The sequence below is a fragment of the Lepisosteus platostomus genome, chromosome 11 (assembly GCF_059453375.1).
Source record: "Lepisosteus platostomus isolate fLepPlt1 chromosome 11, fLepPlt1.hap1, whole genome shotgun sequence".
Lineage (NCBI taxonomy): Eukaryota > Metazoa > Chordata > Actinopteri > Semionotiformes > Lepisosteidae > Lepisosteus > Lepisosteus platostomus.
In genome coordinates, this window is record NC_142621.1 from 42579243 (window position 1) to 42597105 (window position 17863).

General features: G+C 44.2%; 1 protein-coding gene across 5 annotated transcripts in view; it reads right to left on the reverse strand.

Annotated features, from left to right (window-relative positions):
- tmc6b (transmembrane channel-like 6b) overlaps nt 1–17831 on the reverse strand; it is a 31800-nt gene extending 13969 nt beyond the window's left edge. The window contains exons 1-6 of one of the 5 annotated variants that reach the window (XM_088599792.1): nt 17696–17830; nt 13565–13622; nt 7192–7350; nt 6147–6280; nt 5741–5905; nt 315–467 (exon numbers count right to left, since the gene is read on the reverse strand). In XM_088599792.1, the coding sequence (XP_088455918.1) occupies nt 315–467; nt 5741–5905; nt 6147–6280; nt 7192–7244 (505 nt within the window). In that variant the 5' untranslated portion in view covers nt 7245–7350; nt 13565–13622; nt 17696–17830. Of the gene's footprint in view, nt 1–314; nt 468–5740; nt 5906–6146; nt 6281–7191; nt 7351–11909; nt 12019–12633; nt 12893–13559; nt 13623–17695 lie in introns of those variants that run through there. The other 4 variants (XM_088599795.1, XM_088599794.1, XM_088599796.1 and 1 more) reach the window with 4 other exon arrangements.
- Nucleotides 17832–17863: the final 32 nt, after the last annotated feature.

The following is a 17863-nucleotide window of genomic DNA, read 5'->3' on the forward strand; positions in this document are numbered from 1 at the left end:
GCTTGCTTGCTCCAATTCAAAAATCTTGGTTTTCAACCACTCGTTTATTTTTCAGGTGCTCTGGACAGGATATATGTTAGGGTTTGGGTGGTATCGTCTTTGACGAGACGGCTGGGTAGCTTGATCCAGACAAGCCCGGCGGAATTCTCCATTAAAGGGCTTGAACACATTAACCTCGGCTCAACGTCAGTACCGATGTTGGGGCCCCACTGCGATTCTAGGGCATGTGCCATTGCCCCCAGGCACCCCCCTGGGTGCACTCCAACAAAATCCGCGCGCAATGGCGACGGGGCGCGGCAAGGCGGAGCCCTCACCGTCCTCGTCCTCGCCCACCGCCACCCCGTATCCGCGGATGCTGGGCCGGGAGGAGTGGGAGAAGTCCCGGATGGAGGGCCTGCTCTGGTGGCGGCGGCGCAGCTGCAGGGTGCGGTTGTAGTACTGTGAGATGATGGCACCGCGGTTGCGCCCTGGGGCAAGAGGGGGGAAGGGACACGCAGTCAGGAGCCGGCGATAAAAACCTGGAACAGCGGAGCCCACGCCAGGAACCCGAACTCCCCTCGGTTCGGCGCTCGCTGGTGACTAATACTTCTCTGGCCTTCGCGCATGCTACAAGCCACAATGACATCACGGTGGTGCGTCAATGACAGAAAACTGCGCAAGAACAATCTTGAGAATGTTATTTAAAGACCTTACAGGTTGGGTTTCAAGAAACTCCACTGTTTAGTTATAATGCATCAGCTACCTCAGCAGATTGTATGATTTTCTTTGATTAGACTCCTGAAGAGCCTGTGCAAAGTGCTGTTGCGTAGCTATGACCCCACCACCACCAGCAGCAGGCTCCTGTACCGCAACCCCGGATTTTTCCATGCTCTTGCAGGGGAAAGACACTCCCAAGTCAGAAGCATCTGGAAATTATTAGAGGGCTTGACCCATGGAGTCCGTGACACCAGCTGGATTCTCCCCAGAGCTCCTTTGCTGAAGCTCTTGACAGACACATTCTCAAAACACAAAAGATCGAGGGCGGAAAACCAAAGCCCATGAGGATATCGAGGGAGCTGATTTGTATAAGCAGGTCTGACACACTGTGCGTTATACGGGAGATCCCGAAATGTTCCCACCACAATAAGACCTTTTGCAGAAGGAAGTTGCTTTTGACACTGAAAGCTGATTCTGCCAGACAGCAGCAGTGCCAGCGGAAGATGAACTAATGCATAGGTGAGGCAGAGAAGAGCCCTCTGCTGCAATGCCATGCAATAGTCCTGCATGCCTGAAACAGGCAACAAGCAGCACATATGCAGAAGTTCATTGCTGTAGGGAGTAAAACGTCACAGGCAGCAGGTTTCACAAAATAAGCAAACCTAGGCCTGGAACAAATCAAAAAAGTAAGAACATTAACTTCTCCTCCCCACCCCCATCTTCACAATTATGCCCACGGGACTTGATGGTGAATTTCATCTGGTAGATGAATGCAACAGATTAGAACAGAGACCAGATTAGAACACACCCACTGTCAGGCAACTGCGAAAAAAAAATTGCAGTTTTTTTTTTAAACATTACATTTATTTTAATACCATTACAATGTATCACAATTTTGCTTTCTCCAAATTTCTAAGTGGGTCTCAAGTTACGGAGGCAATGGAGGTTATGGGCTGGACCATAGATCCGACAGAACAGGAATGTTTCCTATTCAGCAACTCGAATTTAAGTCAGCTTTTCACACCACGCTTGTAAAAACCTGCTACAGTGCCTTGCAAAAGTATTCGGCCCCCTTGAACTTTTCAACCTTTTGCCACATTTCAGGCTTCAAACATAAAGATATAAATTTTTTATTTTATGTGAAGAATCACCAACAAGTGGGACACAATTGTGAAGTGGAACGAAATCTATTGGATTTTTGAAACTTTTTTAACTAATAAAAAAATGAAAAGTGGGGCGTGCAAAATTATTCGGCCCCTTTACTTTCAGTGCAGCAAACTCACTCCAGAAGTTCAGCGAGGATCTCTGAATGATCCAATGTTGTCCTAAATGACTGATGGTGATAAATAGAATCCACCTGTGTGTAATCAAGTCTCTGTATAAATGCACCTGCTCTGTGATAGTCTCAAGGTTCTGTTGAAAGCGCAGAGAGCATCATGAAGACCAAGGAACACACCAGGCAGGTCCGTAATACTGTTGTGGAGAAGTTTAAAGCCGGATTTGGATACAAAAAGATTTCCCAAGCTTCAAACATCCCAAGGAGCACTGTGCAAGCGATCATCTTGAAATGGAAGGAGTATCAGACCACTGCAAATCTACCAAGACCTGGCCGTCCCTCTAAACTTTCAGCTCAGACAAGGAGAAGACTGATCAGAGATGCAGCCAAGAGGCCCATGATCACTCTGGATGAACTGCAGAGAACTACAGCTGAGGTGGGAGAGTCTGTCCATAGGACAACAATCAGTCTTACACTGCACAAATCTGGCCTTTATGGAAGAGTGGCAAGTTGAAAGCCATTTCTCAAAGATATCCATAAAAAGTCTCGTCTAAAGTTTGCCACAAGCCACCTGGGAGACACCCCAAACATGTGGAAGAAGGTGCTCTGGTCAGATGAAACCAAAATCGAACTTTTTGGCCACAATGCAAAACGATATGTTTGGCGTAAAAGCAACACAGCTCATCACCCTCAACACACCATCCCCACTGTCAAACATGGTGGTGGCAGCATCATGGTTTGGGCCTGCTTTTCTTCAGCAGGGACAGGGAAGATGGTTAAAATTGAGGGGAAGATGGATGCAGCCAAATACAGGACCATTCTGGATGAAAACCTGTTGGAGTCTGCAAAAGACCTGAAACTGGGACGGAGATTTATCTTCCAACAAGACAATGATCCCAAACATACAGCAAAATCTACAAAGGAATGGTTCACAAATAAACGTATCCAGGTGTTTGAATGGCCAAGTCAAAGTCCAGACCTGAATCCAATCGAGAATCTGTGGAAAGAGCTGAAAACTGCTGTTCACAAACGCTCTCCATCCAACCTCACTGAGCTCGAGCTGTTTTGCAAGGAAGAATGGGCAAGAATTTCAGTCTCTCGATGTGCAAAACTGATAGAGACATACCCCAAGCGACTTGCAGCTGTAATCGCAGCAAAAGGTGGCTCTACAAAGTATTAACGCAAGGGGGCCGAATAATTTTGCACGCCCCACTTTTCATTTTTTTATTAGTTAAAAAAGTTTCAAAAATCCAATAGATTTCGTTCCACTTCACAATTGTGTCCCACTCGTTGGTGATTCTTCACATAAAATAAAAAATTTATATCTTTATGTTTGAAGCCTGAAATGTGGCAAAAGGTTGAAAAGTTCAAGGGGGCCGAATACTTTCGCAAGGCACTGTATATTGTAAAATCATCTTTATCTTGCTGAAACTTAAGTTTCACTTAAATTTGACACTTATAAAAATCATGTGATTAAATATTTTTAGACTGAGATACACTCTTAGTCAAAAGTTATTTTAAAGTGCTGATGTTGTAAAACACACCCTGTGATCAATATGGTTTTCAGACAGCTTGCTACAGTATGTGCACTGCAAGAGCTGGTGGCCTAAACCAAAGACACGAGGAACACAATCTTATTTAGCTATGTATCTGCAAAGATTCATCATTCTAAGACCAATACACAGGATCCTGTCTTGTTCCTGTTCTGATCCAGATCCACAGATCCCTAAAGACCCCAAGTGGTTTTCTCAGGCATGTGCAAGATCTGCCACAGAATGAGTTAGGATCACAAGGTCAGTCAAAGAGTGGTGTGGAGAAAATGTGTGGCATCAATGGATTGCAAGCAAAACAAATCCTGATTTGTTTTAAGAATAATATATGCATCTTATATATATATATTTATAAAGATATATGGAGTTCTGACAAAGGTTCAGGAGGGGATGAGGGTAGTGGGACGGATTAAACTCAGCTGCCATAACCCACAACAAATCCTGATGTAATTTCTCAGATTCCCATATATACCACACACCACCCTCTCCTCTTCCTCGCTCGTCTCCACCTTCTCAACTCCCCCTTGGTCGCCTTTTCACCGGGCAGGAGGGTCCCACCCCCATGCTACCTCCAGGAGGTTGGCCCTCAGCCAAGCTGGTGAAGCCAAGTCCTCACCAACTTAATTCTGCTTTCACACAATCTCCAGCTGCCCTCACGCCTTGAGAAATATCTTAACACTGGACTTTCAGCAGCATTCCGTTTAAAAGTGTCCTGCACATATAGTTGAGTGCCGTGGTGTCAGAGATGCGAAGGGACTACGAGCACAAAACAAATATCCCATTCTTGCAGGATTCCAGGAGCAGCTCCGGAGCAGCAGGAACTATCCTTACACTTGCTCTAAGCTGGTTTAGGATTTGCAGTGGTACTACCATGTTACTCAAAGTGAATATTCTGCCAGCCATCGCAAGAGGTCGCAGCACAGTTCAATTAAGGTTTTTAATTTTAATCCGTGACGAAAAAGGCAATTTTCCAGAGAACACCGGGAGAAGGCACACACATAAGGTGCAAGCGCCATGGTGTCTCGAATTCCAGCAGCGATATCGCGAGTTTTGTAGGCTGGCTGCAGTCATGTGCGCCCTATGTTATGATCATGCATGGGTGTTTGTGAGTGACCATTACCGATCTTGCTGGGATCGTGGAAATGTAGTGGCTTTCCTGATAATGTTATCCCCGCTTTTAGTTACTCCTGCGGGGTCACGTACAACAGGTGACACTTGTTGAGGTGCCTTGATAACAATGTGGCCCTGAATGTCAACAAGACAAAAGAACTCATTGTGGACTCGGGGAAACCCAGAGGGAATCGCGCCCCAATCTCATCGTTGGCACAGCAGTGGAAACTGTCAGCTGCTTCAGGTTCCTCAGCCTGCAGATCTCCACCGGCTTGGCTTGGTCACACAACACTGTAGCCAGTCTAAAAAAGGCACAACAGCACCTGCACTTTCTGCAGGTGCTTAAAGAAACGTGGTATAGGGAAGCAGCTCCTCCTGAACTTTTACCGGTGCACCATAGAAAGTTAGAGTGTCCTCCCTCGTGGCATCACTGTGCGGTACAGCAATACTACCATGCCTGACAGAGATGCTCTACAAAGGGTTGTGGAAACGGCACAGTGGATTACAGCACGTGACTTACCATTAATTGAAGAGATTCACACCATCAACTGGTGAGATTCACACCATCCGCTGTCGCAACAAAGGACAACCCGTCACGCAAGCAGTACCGCACTATTAAAGCACAGACCACTAGGCTTGAGAACAACCTCTACCCTCCTGCAGTGTACATCCTCAACAGCTAACTGTGCAGCGCCTCGGTCTCAATGCACTTTTTGCATGTTTTTTTTTTTTCCTTTCTCACTACTACATATTTATTGTCCCACAACATATTTATTGTTCCCATTCTTATTATTTATTATGTCTGCAATGCACTGTCTACATCGTGCGGTGCTGTCCGTGTATTGTGTATGTCCTGGGAGATCAGCGTGAATAAGAAATTCCAACGCACATGTACCCCTCTACTCCCTACTCTCCACGCCAGTTATTTCTGAGACGTCCCGTACAGCAGGTGTCTGTTTCAAATGCACCGAGGCCAGTCCAGGAGTGATGGTCCCAGGCCGGAGGCAGATTTCCGCAGCCCTAAACGGCGTAACAGGCCGGCGCGGCGAGCGCAGACGCCGCTTCGGCCCGTAAAAGAGGCGCGGGCGCGCCGCCAGACGGGACTCACCGATGGTGCGGCTGGGCATGGCCGACAGCACCCTGAGAGTGGCGGCGGAGAAGTGCTCGCTCATCAGGGGGTCCCCATCTCGCGCGCCCCCGGTGACGGGGAGCTCCCTCTCCCCTGGCTCATCCCTGCCGTGCCGGGCCGGAGAGGACAGGTAGGCCGGATTATCTGAGATAAAAAGACCAAGAGACCAAAGAACAGGGGCCTTTCAGACGGAGAGCGAAAACCTGGGACAAGAAGCGCGTCAAGTCAGATATTATTGTCCAGAGTTCTCTTTAAACACTGAATGCTTTTCTTAAGTGACCAAGACATCCTAATTAAGATTAAAGCATTCAACCTCACATGGCTTGTGGTAACCTCCAACAGGCTCTGTTGACTTATTATTAGTTCGTAAAACCCCCGCTGTTACCTCGCCCCTCCCCCAGAATGTCATCCATCTCGATGACCTCCTGACCCTCCTCGTCCATGCTGTGGCTCTGCTCCTCGATCAGCTGGCTGAAGGAGTCGTGGACAAGGTTTTCGTCCATGGGACTTAAGGGACTCCTGCAGGGAAACAGGAAAAAAATCCTTACTGAGCAAGCGTGTAGACACAGTTCATACACATGCAGCCCTACCGTTCATACACATGCAGTGGCACGTGGCAGATAAGGCAGGTCATGAGATGGGTGGCTGGACCAGGGTTAGACTTTCTTCGGCTTTCAAGGAAGATTTCAACATCTGTTTTCTTATAATGCAAAACATAACCCTGTTTAAATTCCTGTGTAAATTTCCCTCCTGTGGTGAACTGCAACATCATGATAAACTTATCAACCCATCCCCCTCCCCAACCCTCCAAGGCAACTCTTAGAGGTGGATGACAGCCTCTGACACAGGGGCACTATGAAGGAAGAAATTTAACAGTTTAGGAATGAGAGCAGGTCTAGACAAGAGACGAACTGACACAGAAACTGACAAAAAATGAGAAGGAGGATGCAAAGCTGTTGTTGGGTGTTTTTTTTTCTTGTTCTGAAGCGTTACTTGAGAATCGATTAAAACAAAGTTGCTTTTGCGTCAGAGACAGAATACATACCCTAAAAAAAGATCAGAGCTCCCCAGGGAACAATGACAGAGAATAATAATAGACAGACAATTACAGACATTTTTACTATTTAATGGGCGGTCATGCAAATGAACTGCAAAACAAGAGTGCAGAGTGTCACATTAGACAGCTGAGACTCTCCCACTCCTGATCGCAGTCTGTCCTGCGTTGTAACTGACTGTGTACCCACGGCCAATCGATAAGGCAGGCCAAGCAGAAGTCTGATAGCCAATCTTATTTCTTCCCTTCCTGCGAGCGGGTATACTGTATAAAAGTAATCTGTAATGCACGAAAGAAACAGACTTTAGACAGATATTTAGGGGAGTGAATTGGAGGGGTGCTGGGGGATATGAAAGACTTAATATTTGTGACTCACTCTATTGCAGCTTCCATTTCCTCCAAGTCGCTGAAGCTGACCTTCCTCGCCATCCCACTACCAATCTGTCTCGGGGTGACCGCAGGAGGGTAGCGATTACTGCAGGGGCTCCCTCGTCCAATCAGATCGCTGCCTTTCTTCAGTCATGCTCGCCGTTACCTGGGGAGACAGAAGGAATGCTCAGTTTTGTGCAAGCAGGCATGGCCATGCGCTCAGTCAGTCATCTCCTTGCTAGCGTGTGCTTAACGAAAGGAATGGCTAGATGATCCAGCACGCGGACAAACCTTAAGCATAATTACCTTCAGAAGCGTGAAAAGAGAAGAAGTTTGGGTGCACATGAATGCTGCACAGTAATGCTTTACCAACGTGGAAAACAGCATGGTGCAACACTCATTTCCTTTCAACAAGAAGGCAATTAGTCAAAAGCAGATGTGGAACCGGGTGTTGCAGGCATGGTAGACAAGCTGGTCACACACCCCTGTCCACTGGCAAGCTGTGATCTTGCTGCACCCTGTGCGCTAACCTTGAGAAGTCTTTCATTCCTGGGTCGAGGAGCTTGCACAGCAGATAACCCAAGCAGACAGACCAATGGCGAAATGCTCTCGACACACTCACAAGCTATGAGGAATTTAATGAGGAGAACACACAGTATAGGCAGTCTACAGAATACCCGCAGAGACTGAATTCTGTGTCTCCGATTTCTGTCAACAACAAACACAACCCAGACGTTTAGAGTATATAAATACATCCATATTAAAACAGGATGGTTTCATTTTGCATCTTGAATGAGATCAGACACACAATGAAGTCTGAGACACGATCTGAAAGCCACATCAGAGGCCAACCCAAAAGAACAAGCCGAAGCTTGAAATAACCATTTAAAAAAAAACAAAATTCAACGCAAAAGAAAAGTTATGCTAACAAATGGAATGGACGCAGATATAGTTTGTTCTAGCCCTCTAATGCCTTGAAAACAGAAAGAAACCTTTAGGAAGACACTCAAGCGTAATACGTTTGAAACTTGAACTCAATGTACCGTGGAGAACAAACCTCAAGAAAACGAACGTCTAAGTGCTCTGTGCCTGTAATTCTTTGGTGGAGACAGGGTGATCTTTCTTCCTGAAACAGTAAGTTTCTTCTTCCATCACTTGTCTGCAGCTCTGCAGTGATGTCAATGGAAATTTAAATAATTAATAAAGGCAGCTCTTCACAGAGACCCACTATTCCTTCCCACAGATCATCTGGGTCTCCTCCAGCTCCCTGACTTCATCACCGCGGACAGGGTGTCTGCAGAGCTTCTACATCATCTCTGATTATTCATCCTCCCCCTCATCCAAGGGCTGGAAAATATGTTCCCACAGCCCGGCAGCCCTTCATCGAAAACACATCTTCACAGAAAAAAAAAAAACAAGTTTCTTGTGGTAATGTTGCCATTTTCCTTCACTGTTTACAACAGAAAGCATAACAATAAGGAATAGCTCAGCGCTGATCTGAGCCTCCACTGAGTTATAAACTATCCCCATCACAACAGCTTATGCACCTCGTCGGTATGAATTCAGTGAAGCCTCTAGAAATATTAATTCCCCGACTTAAAAAATATCATTTAAAATATGTATATTCAGAGATCAATGACGGCACCTCTTGTTCTAATAAAAAAATATAAATCTGCATGTCATCTTTATGATGTGTTCTGGGCAGTTCATAGTTTCTCTTACAGGAGAATAGAGTTCATTTTGCTGCCACCACCAAGACTGCTGTGCACTGTGGACTAAGACCACATTGTGAAAGCCCTGTCACAGTGTCAGAAATCAAAACCACTAAATATCCTTCATTTACAAACATGGCCTGCTTCTACCAGGGGAGGATGTATATACATCCTTGTTCTCTATGTGTACTTTACTACAGAAACAAATACCTTGATCCTTGGTCTTGGCACTACATGTAATACAATATGATGAAAATAAAATGTAGAAAACTAAAAAAAAAAAATTCTAGGAGTCACAATAAACACATTTTAAATCACCAGGAGATATACAGTAAATATCCTCCAGATAATATTTTCAGAATTCCATGAGAATTCAAAAGTATTACATTAATGAAGGAGCCACTTGATGTTAATTTGTTTGTTGGATAAAGACTAAAGAGGGATGCAAGAAAACAGACCAGTCTCTCTAATAAAACCTTTTTTACTGCTGGCAGTAAATAAAACTGTCCATACATTTCTGTTTCCAATTAAATCTCTTCCTTTCCAACATGCTGCTTAAATCTGTTTCCGTGTACCAATGACACCAGTACAAGTACAGTAATATCTGAGCTTTGGCTTAAGAAGGTAGTGGAAGACATTTTAGTTGCTTCAGCAAGTTACACTTGGCTCTTTCTAAGTTAGCAACTTGATAGCATGCATTTAGCGGTCAGTCCACAGCGATCCTCACAAGACAATGCAAGCCAAGTCAGATTTAGTCAGTAAAACTTAAGTGGCCCCTGAGCAAATTTCCATAGTGCAGTTCCTGGACGAAAACACAAAGAAAGGAAAAGATGGATTCAATTAAACGATCCCCTGCTCTATAATTAGGCATACTGTAAAATTTCTGTAGACACTGGACCGCTCCAAGATATTTTTAAGGTGCTAGGCTGATTTAACTCTCACCTTGCCACACTAATGGTTTAATTATTTGTGGAATAAAAAAAAAAAAACTAGAGAGCACGTGAGCACCACTTACATTTCATAAAGCAATTTGAAATCATCTGAACACAGAAAGAAAAAGTACTCAAGACGTTTTAACTTCCATCTTGTCCGCAGTTGCACAGTAAGTTTCTCCCAGGTTTGCACAGGTGGAGGGGTAAAAGCTGAAAGAGCTGAACCTGTTCAGCCTCAAGCAGTGAAGACTACGGTGGGGCATGATCCAGGTTTTCAAAATCCTCAAAGCCAGCAAGTTTCAACAGTGGCAAACGAGAACCGGAGGTCACATGTGGACACAATGTGAAAGTGCTTTTAAACCTGACAACAGGAGGAACTTCTTTATGCAAAGGGTGGGGGGCAGTATAGGACAAGCTACACAGGAATGGCTGGCATCCTTGGACTAACTGGTTACTAACGTCCAATGGGGCAAATGTCTTCCTCTTGTTTGGAAGCCTGATGATGTTGTTATTATAGATTGTGAAGCTGTTCTGGATTGGGACTCTAAGAAGGTGTGTCCCCAGTTACTCATCTGTGAGGCTTTGCTTTTGCAAAGCACTGGAGCGCATAGCTTTCAGCCGACACCCATTTACTGACACCTGTCCACGGCTGAGGGGGGAAATTCAAGCCTGCCCTGAGGATATCCTTTGAAATTCCTCCCACGCTCTCTAGCCAATTTCAGAGACTGTCAAGGACTCGTCTGGAAAGCCAAAATGCCTTCAGAGAAAATTAACTAGGAAAGAATATTCAGTTTAAACTACTGTACCCATCACAAAATAATTCTCAAGTGCAAGACCTCAAGTGATAGTAGAACACCTGCGTATGAGTCTGTAATTACGTTGCTGTGCGATATTTTTTTGCAGCATTCTGTTTTTAGTCTAACGTATAATAGAGATCAAACACATTGTGATTCGACCCAGCAACTGTCACATTACATATTTGGCCACAGCAGCTAATCCCCTGATTACAATCAACGGCACTGATTGTTCTCTACAGCTGTGAGTGGGCTGTGCACCCCAGCTACAGGACAAGACAAAGTATAGTTTCATCACTGGCCTGAACCAGCCACATGGACTGCCCATTGGTATTTCCAGCTGTCCAGTCCAGTTTCCAGGTGTATGGGATTTATAGCTTCATTTGGATGCTCCCTGGCTGGTTTTCTGCAGCCATCTCATGAACGTCTAGAGAGCCGTTCAAGTGGTTCACAGAGGTAGAAGTCTAAATATATTAGCAGCTAATGCCACCATATTTCTAAATCAGGTGTCCTGACACGTTTGAAACGGGAGTGTTGCACCCCTATGCACAGCGCAGACACGGCTTTCTGGTGGGAACTGTGGGTTTCGCAGCACGACCGCTTCCACGGAGCCGGCGACTGGAGACTTGGAGTCTTCTTACTACACTTGAGACTTCAAGAGTCAGCTGGAGTTCACTTACAAAAGAACTAGCCCCCCACTAAACGACCTCTCTTAGTCCATTGAGCATGCAAGCCGGAAAAGAGATTCTCCCACGCTCTTTAAAAATGCAACCCTTCATTATTTTTCTAATGATGCGTTTGCTTCCATAAAGCCCTAACACGTATGTGAAACACACATTCCCAAAACGTCAGCCTAAGGTCCCTTTGTGGTGGTGTTATCTTTACTAACTGCATGCATTGCAGTTTCTTTCAATGACAGCCAGTTTGACTCCAGCAGACTCGGGCATGGATTGCGGAACTGCCCCGGGGCTGTAGTTTTTAAACACCCCGTGTGAAAACCATTCAAGGTTTACAGTCATCGCCCGGTCGAACTGGGCTCCTATATTTATACACAAGAAAACGAGCGTCAACGCACGTAATTATAAAAGCAAGGGTAGTAATCTCCTAATCTCTAAGTGCGATTTGTCCTGTTAGTACCCTATGGCGGAATAATTTGTTGTATGAGGTTTAAAAAATAATAACATAAAGGTATCGATTCGCGTATATGACAGTACTAAGACTTACAAGACACCGACCATGAAACACAAGTAGCACTGCGTGTATAAACTCTTCTGACTGCAGACTCACCTCCAAGTGCCGTAACAAAACTTTATCTTGATGCACAACCGGCTTTCACGATCTCTCCGAAGTTTGAGCTCTTCTGGACGGGAGGTAAGCACCAAGCACAGACCACCGCTTCTGCAGGGGGTAGCAATATAGAAGAAATGTTGCGGGATATTTGTTGGCAAGCTTTTTAAACTGTTCAAAAAACAACCCTGGAAGCTGTAAACACACTCCGTGTTTTGTTCCTTTTTATATTGGATATTGCCTTTACCGACCGATCACACCCCGAGTCGGCGAACTTGCAGAAGTTGTCCTTACGGTCGAGTTGCTGGGCAATGGTATAACCCTATTCTTTATTATTAAATGCATGCGTTCCCTGTTGTTGTTTTATTTCCCCATTTTCCAATGTATGTTTTCTCGAACTGCTGTAACAGGCACTGCAGCTACTTTAAATCAATGTCTGCATTGTCGATCAAAAAGCGTGGTGCAAAAAGACAGAAAAAAAGGGATCTTTTAAAGCGGCATCGATCGAGAATCGGTGAATCTTTGCAATCGAACGACATAACTTCGCCTCAGTCCTCAATTGTCTTCTGTCCCGCCCCTAATCTGAATCACAATACACTCGTATCTGTCCCTTTCAGAGGAATAACGATACATAAACCGCGATTTTACCACACTAAACTATCCATATGTTTAATCAACCATATGGCTCTGTCAACAATGCAAAACACACGCTAGAACTACTTACAGTGACTGTAGCTGCAGCTTTTGGAACGTTTTTAAAGGGCGAACCAAAAATATACTTTAAACAAGTTTCCCGTCTGTTAATCCGGATTTTATATCTTAATATATGTTATGTTTCAAAATATTTGACATCAAACGGAATGCTGGAGTACTTGAATACTGCGCGGCGCTCCTTTTCTAGAGCTCTGTTAAATTTACATAAAGCGACAATTATTAACAGTCTGGGAGATTTGGGAGAAACAGCTGCACTTTAAATGTAACTTCTATAACCACATGATCACAGTGTTTTAGGAATAATGCCAGAGGAGTGTGGAAAACTGACCTGTAACAATAGCTATAGCCGCTGTGTTAAATTAAAATTCAGCTAGTTTAAAAAACGTAAAAAAGAATCTAACAATAACAATGTGGCATAGCGTCCCTCCTGATACTTTCCAAGGGAAGAAATACTGCCTGGTCTACTGCCTGGGTAAAATTAATAATCCCTTTTTCCGCTTGGTATTATTAACGCACCACGCCGGATTGTGTTAGCAGGATCAAAATCTCTTAAATCTCAGTCTCGTTACAAAACTGAGGGGTAGCCTGTCACAAGTAGTGTACCGGGCTTCGTATTCTTTAATCACATTTCAGATTGTGTATTCTTTTTTCCCCAGTTTTCCTGTACTAATGTGCTCTTTCGCGTGTGTCTGTGAGCCAGAGTGTTTAATCTGAAGTGCAGATTCATTTTAAATTGTATTCTGGCATGTAAGGTTTGGTGTTATGAAACAGGATACTCGATGGTTTATTGCGAGAACTTTGGTCGGTTCCTCCCACTACCTTTATTTTTGTGAAAAAAATTAACCTATGCGGACAAGGGTTCTCCACAATCAAGACGTACACGAGTCTATTAAATGTGGTGAAGAAAATCAATTAAAATTAATAAAATTAAGTCACCTTACCAGGGAAGCGCCTTCGCCACAGCTCGTTGAGTTCAGCGCGATCTTTATTCCTCCTTCTCTACAGTCATAATGGGGGGGAACAGAGCAAAGAAGGTGTGAGTCTACCTGGCTCCAGTATGACTGCATACTGAGGTGAGGCACCTTTATGAGCTAAGATGTCTGGGAAATGTAGTTTTAAAACGAGAGTTTCACGAGATGCCAAGGAGGTCCAGTAGATGTATTCACGGTACCTGCAGACCTGTAGTCCCCTCTTCTGTACGGTGTTTCTTAGATTTTCTTAGTATCACAACATTATTTTTGTTCAGTAGAATCGAGGTGCATTTTTAAATTTTACATTAGCCTGTAATCTGACCGAACGACAAAAGCACAACCGCTGAAAAATCTAATCATCTGTGTAACACAGAGAATGATTCAATTGCTTACCATTAAAAAAACCCTTATTATTACAAAAGTTGAACGAAAATAATATTCTTTATTTTATTTTGAAAAATGTTTTGTTTGTTGTTGTTGTTGTTGTTGTTGTTGTTGTTGTTTTAAAGTAGGCAACAGCATCTAACGAGGTATCACAGAGGCCTGTGACTAAGGCGTCAGAGAAAAATCTGAAACTCAGCAGGAAGCAACATGTCCTGATGGCACAAGTTTCTATTTCAGTGAAAACAGCCACAGCACCTCTTCTTCCGGGAAAAGAGTTTGGGTTCGGAAGGAAAAAATAACAAAACAAAAATTAAGGGGGAGTTTCAAATCCCGTGTTTTGTCTCAATGTCACTGTGAAGTGATAAACCACAGGGCTTGAAGGACATCTTTGGGGTTGGAGTACTGCGAAAACATGACGTTTACTGCACGTCTATCCCTCCAAAGACAAGTGCTCTGCTCTACTGTTGTATTTAAAGTTGAATTCTTAATTTATGACTGAAGGTGAAATGCTGTCACATATCTGTGCCTGTGAGTGTTCTATATTCTATATTCTATATATATATATGTGCTACAGCTGCATTTTCAGAAACAATATACTCCTGTCATAGCGCCACAAAACAAATTGTTCTGTTTTCATACCAGATTCCAACCCGGGTGTTTTAGTAAATGTCTTTGCTCTGTCTCATCAGCAGCAGGTTCTCCACAAGTTCTCGGTATGACTGCAGCTGAAATGCGCGCACACCCGCATCACTCCCACACAGACTGACGAGTGGAAACACTTGCAGAGGCTAGAAATATTTTTGGTACGAAATGTAGAGTTGGTTCAAGTATCCGTAAGCTGTTGAAATCCTCAAGTTAAGGGTACAGACAGCACCCCAGGGTTGGGATTGAACCCAGGGCCCAGCACTGTGAGATTGCAATGCTAATTACTGCACCACCATGCTGCCCAACTTGATACAGTTTATCTTATGCATCATGTATAATTTATATATTTTATTTATTTCAGAAAGCATGCATGGCTGGGCCTGGTTAGTACGGGGATGGGACACATAGGAAAAATCAGGGTGCTGCTGTAAGTGGTGTTGGTAGCTCAGTAGGTGGCGCTCTCCAGCCTGCATCAGAATCTCCAGACCAATGACCCAGCAGGGCGACAGGGAACACCCGCTTTAGGAGGGGCCTTCCTCCTGATCACACTTTCAGCCAAGGTCCAGACTACTTGGTTATTAAGGATCCTGTGGCAGGAGCTCACAGTAGGGCTGTTAACGCTGGTGTCCTGGCTAAATGCCAATTTGGGCTACAGTCTGGGGCTTTCCGGAAATGTCCCTCTTAAGTTTCTCACGTCTCCTGCTGAATGGCTGCCGTGTGTCACCCAGGAGCGTACTGAGGGCGAGAGCTCCCTAAAATGCAATTTCTTCCTGTTTTTCTTCTTATTCTCGCATACAAATCCATTCGTACTGCTTTGCAGTTTTTGCCTCCACGTCCTGTGGACACAGCTTGAGGTCATGTGTGCCGAACTTCTCCTTCAGCTGTCTTGGGATGGTACTCTCTTGATTTGATAACCCCCCTCAACATGTTTGCTAGAGGCAGAGAGCTTTGTGCTAACCCCCCAGCTGCTGAACGTCCAATTGGTCTTGAAGGACAGGCCTGTGGTTTGAGCATTGTCCAGCATGTTTCATCTCTGCGGCGATTGCTTCAGCACTGTCACTGTTCATTTCATGGCATTTCGTTTTGCCCTGGGTGCGCTCTTACAAGCAGCTCCCTCAGGCTCTAAAGCCTCTCTGTGTGGCCCTTTCCTTGTGTCCTGGTTTTCAAACTCGGGCTCCCTGCTGTGTGTGTCTCTTTTGTCTGGTGCTAATCTGTTTGTTAATGGTGGATGTATTCTTCTAAACCTGCAAAGTGTTTTTATACATTCCCAAGTTGTGACTCAGCACTGCTGCCTTCCAGCTGATTAGATTTCTTCATCAGGATAGCTGACAGCTTTGTAAGCACAGAAGACACACAGGAAATAGAGGCCCTTTTTACACACTTCTGCACTGCAGAGGCATAGCTAAGTTCGGTCAAGTCTCAGCTTGCTCAATTCTTAGCTCCCATTGCACTAATTTTTTAGCTTCTCTTTTTAATGAACGGGCAACTGAACAGTAAGTCATTTTGCTATTTTGTTCTATGTCAGTTTTGGATTATCAAATACTTTTTCTGTGTTATAATGTCCGTCTCTGATCCCACAGTGACCCGCTGTGACCACTGTAATCTGCTGTATTTTTGTTAAGGAATCCACTTGTGTTAACCTGTAAGGACAAACAAGTTTTGTTTTGCCTGTGGCCTTTCACTGTTGTCAGCTGCCCAAGTGCAGAGTGTTGCTACTGTGATTCCTGCAGACTGTGAACAGCTGTACTGCAGTAAAGAGGAACAGATGACTGGTAGTGCCAACTGCACTGTTAGGGAGACCATGCCTGATGGACAGAGCTGTCACAAGACCCTAACTCAGCCACCTCCACTTCCCCGCTCTTTGGAAAAGCTCATGCAAAAGAATGTAGGGTCATTGGAATTACATGCAGCCAATGCAAAATGCAAATTAAGATTATTCATTATTGTTTGTCCTGTGAGAACACTAACTGAAACATTTAACTGCAAATCAAATACAATTCGACACCCTGCTTTTTAAGCACTTTAATTGACTACAGCAATATTAACAATGTTACTGTTAATATTGTCTTTTTTCTCGTCCTAATCAGGCAGGCACTTACTGTAAATAATTATAAACCTCCTTTTGTGTTTGTTAGCTTTCCAATAGTAAGATGAGGCTTCATACAGAAAATTGCCTTAATACATGATGCCACATTCCTGGAGGAAAAGCATCAATAATTGTTATGCCAGACAGCAGACCCTCTCCTTTTTATACGAACACTACTTGTCATCAAGTATTTTCTAGTTCTGTACATCAGTTAGAAAACTAGAAAATAAGCAGAAACCCCCCAAAAGAAAGACATAAACAGTATTGTGTCTTGTTTTTTTCTTAGAATAACCCTTTTCCTGCTATTTGTTTTCCTGAGTTGAGCTTTCCTGTCAAATCCTTAACGATGACATCTGATGAGAGAGTTCTCTCGGCAGCAGAAGAGCCGCCAGAGTTACAACAGCAGCATAATGTTTCATGACAAAACAATGAAATGCCAGCAACATTGTACTGTAAATACAATTCAGAATTTATATGCTGATTCACAGGGAATTAAGAACTGGATCAGACAGAGAAGCATTTCAATGCATCTAGATCAGTATTTTGACTTAACGCTCCAAAGAATGTACATCTTTCTTTTATGTACATTTATGTACATAAATTATGTGCAGTGTGGTAGTGCTTTAATGAAACCTAAAGTAACTTTTTTAACATAACTCGTGGAAGAAAGATGCTCCCAAGGACCAGAAATTCCAAAGGACGACCACTAAGAAGCTCATGGCATTGTGTTAAAATGGAAACCCAGTTCTGTCTCATCTTTCTGTGCTGTGTTATACATCGATTCACTGCAGCGAATCACGGTGTCTGTGAGATGACAATGACATCCAAGTGCACTCTGAAAACGGAGCGGTTTAACTTTGTACCTGAGTTAGAAAAATCACATAACCCCCCCACACACACACACTCACACAAACACCTTCCATCCTCTCCCTGAGCTCTTCCAAAGAGGCCAGGGACCAGTGCAGGCGACTGGGAAGCTTACTCACCTGGTAACAGGCATCAAGACTCCTTCTGAGGCGCAGAGCAGACCCAGTGTAATGCAAAATAGTCGCATAACCACGAGTATCTTCTGTTGGAACAGACGTCCGCTTGAGGTGAAGGAGGAAGAGTTAACACCAACCCCTTCGCCTCCCCGTCTGTTTCCTGTCATGTGA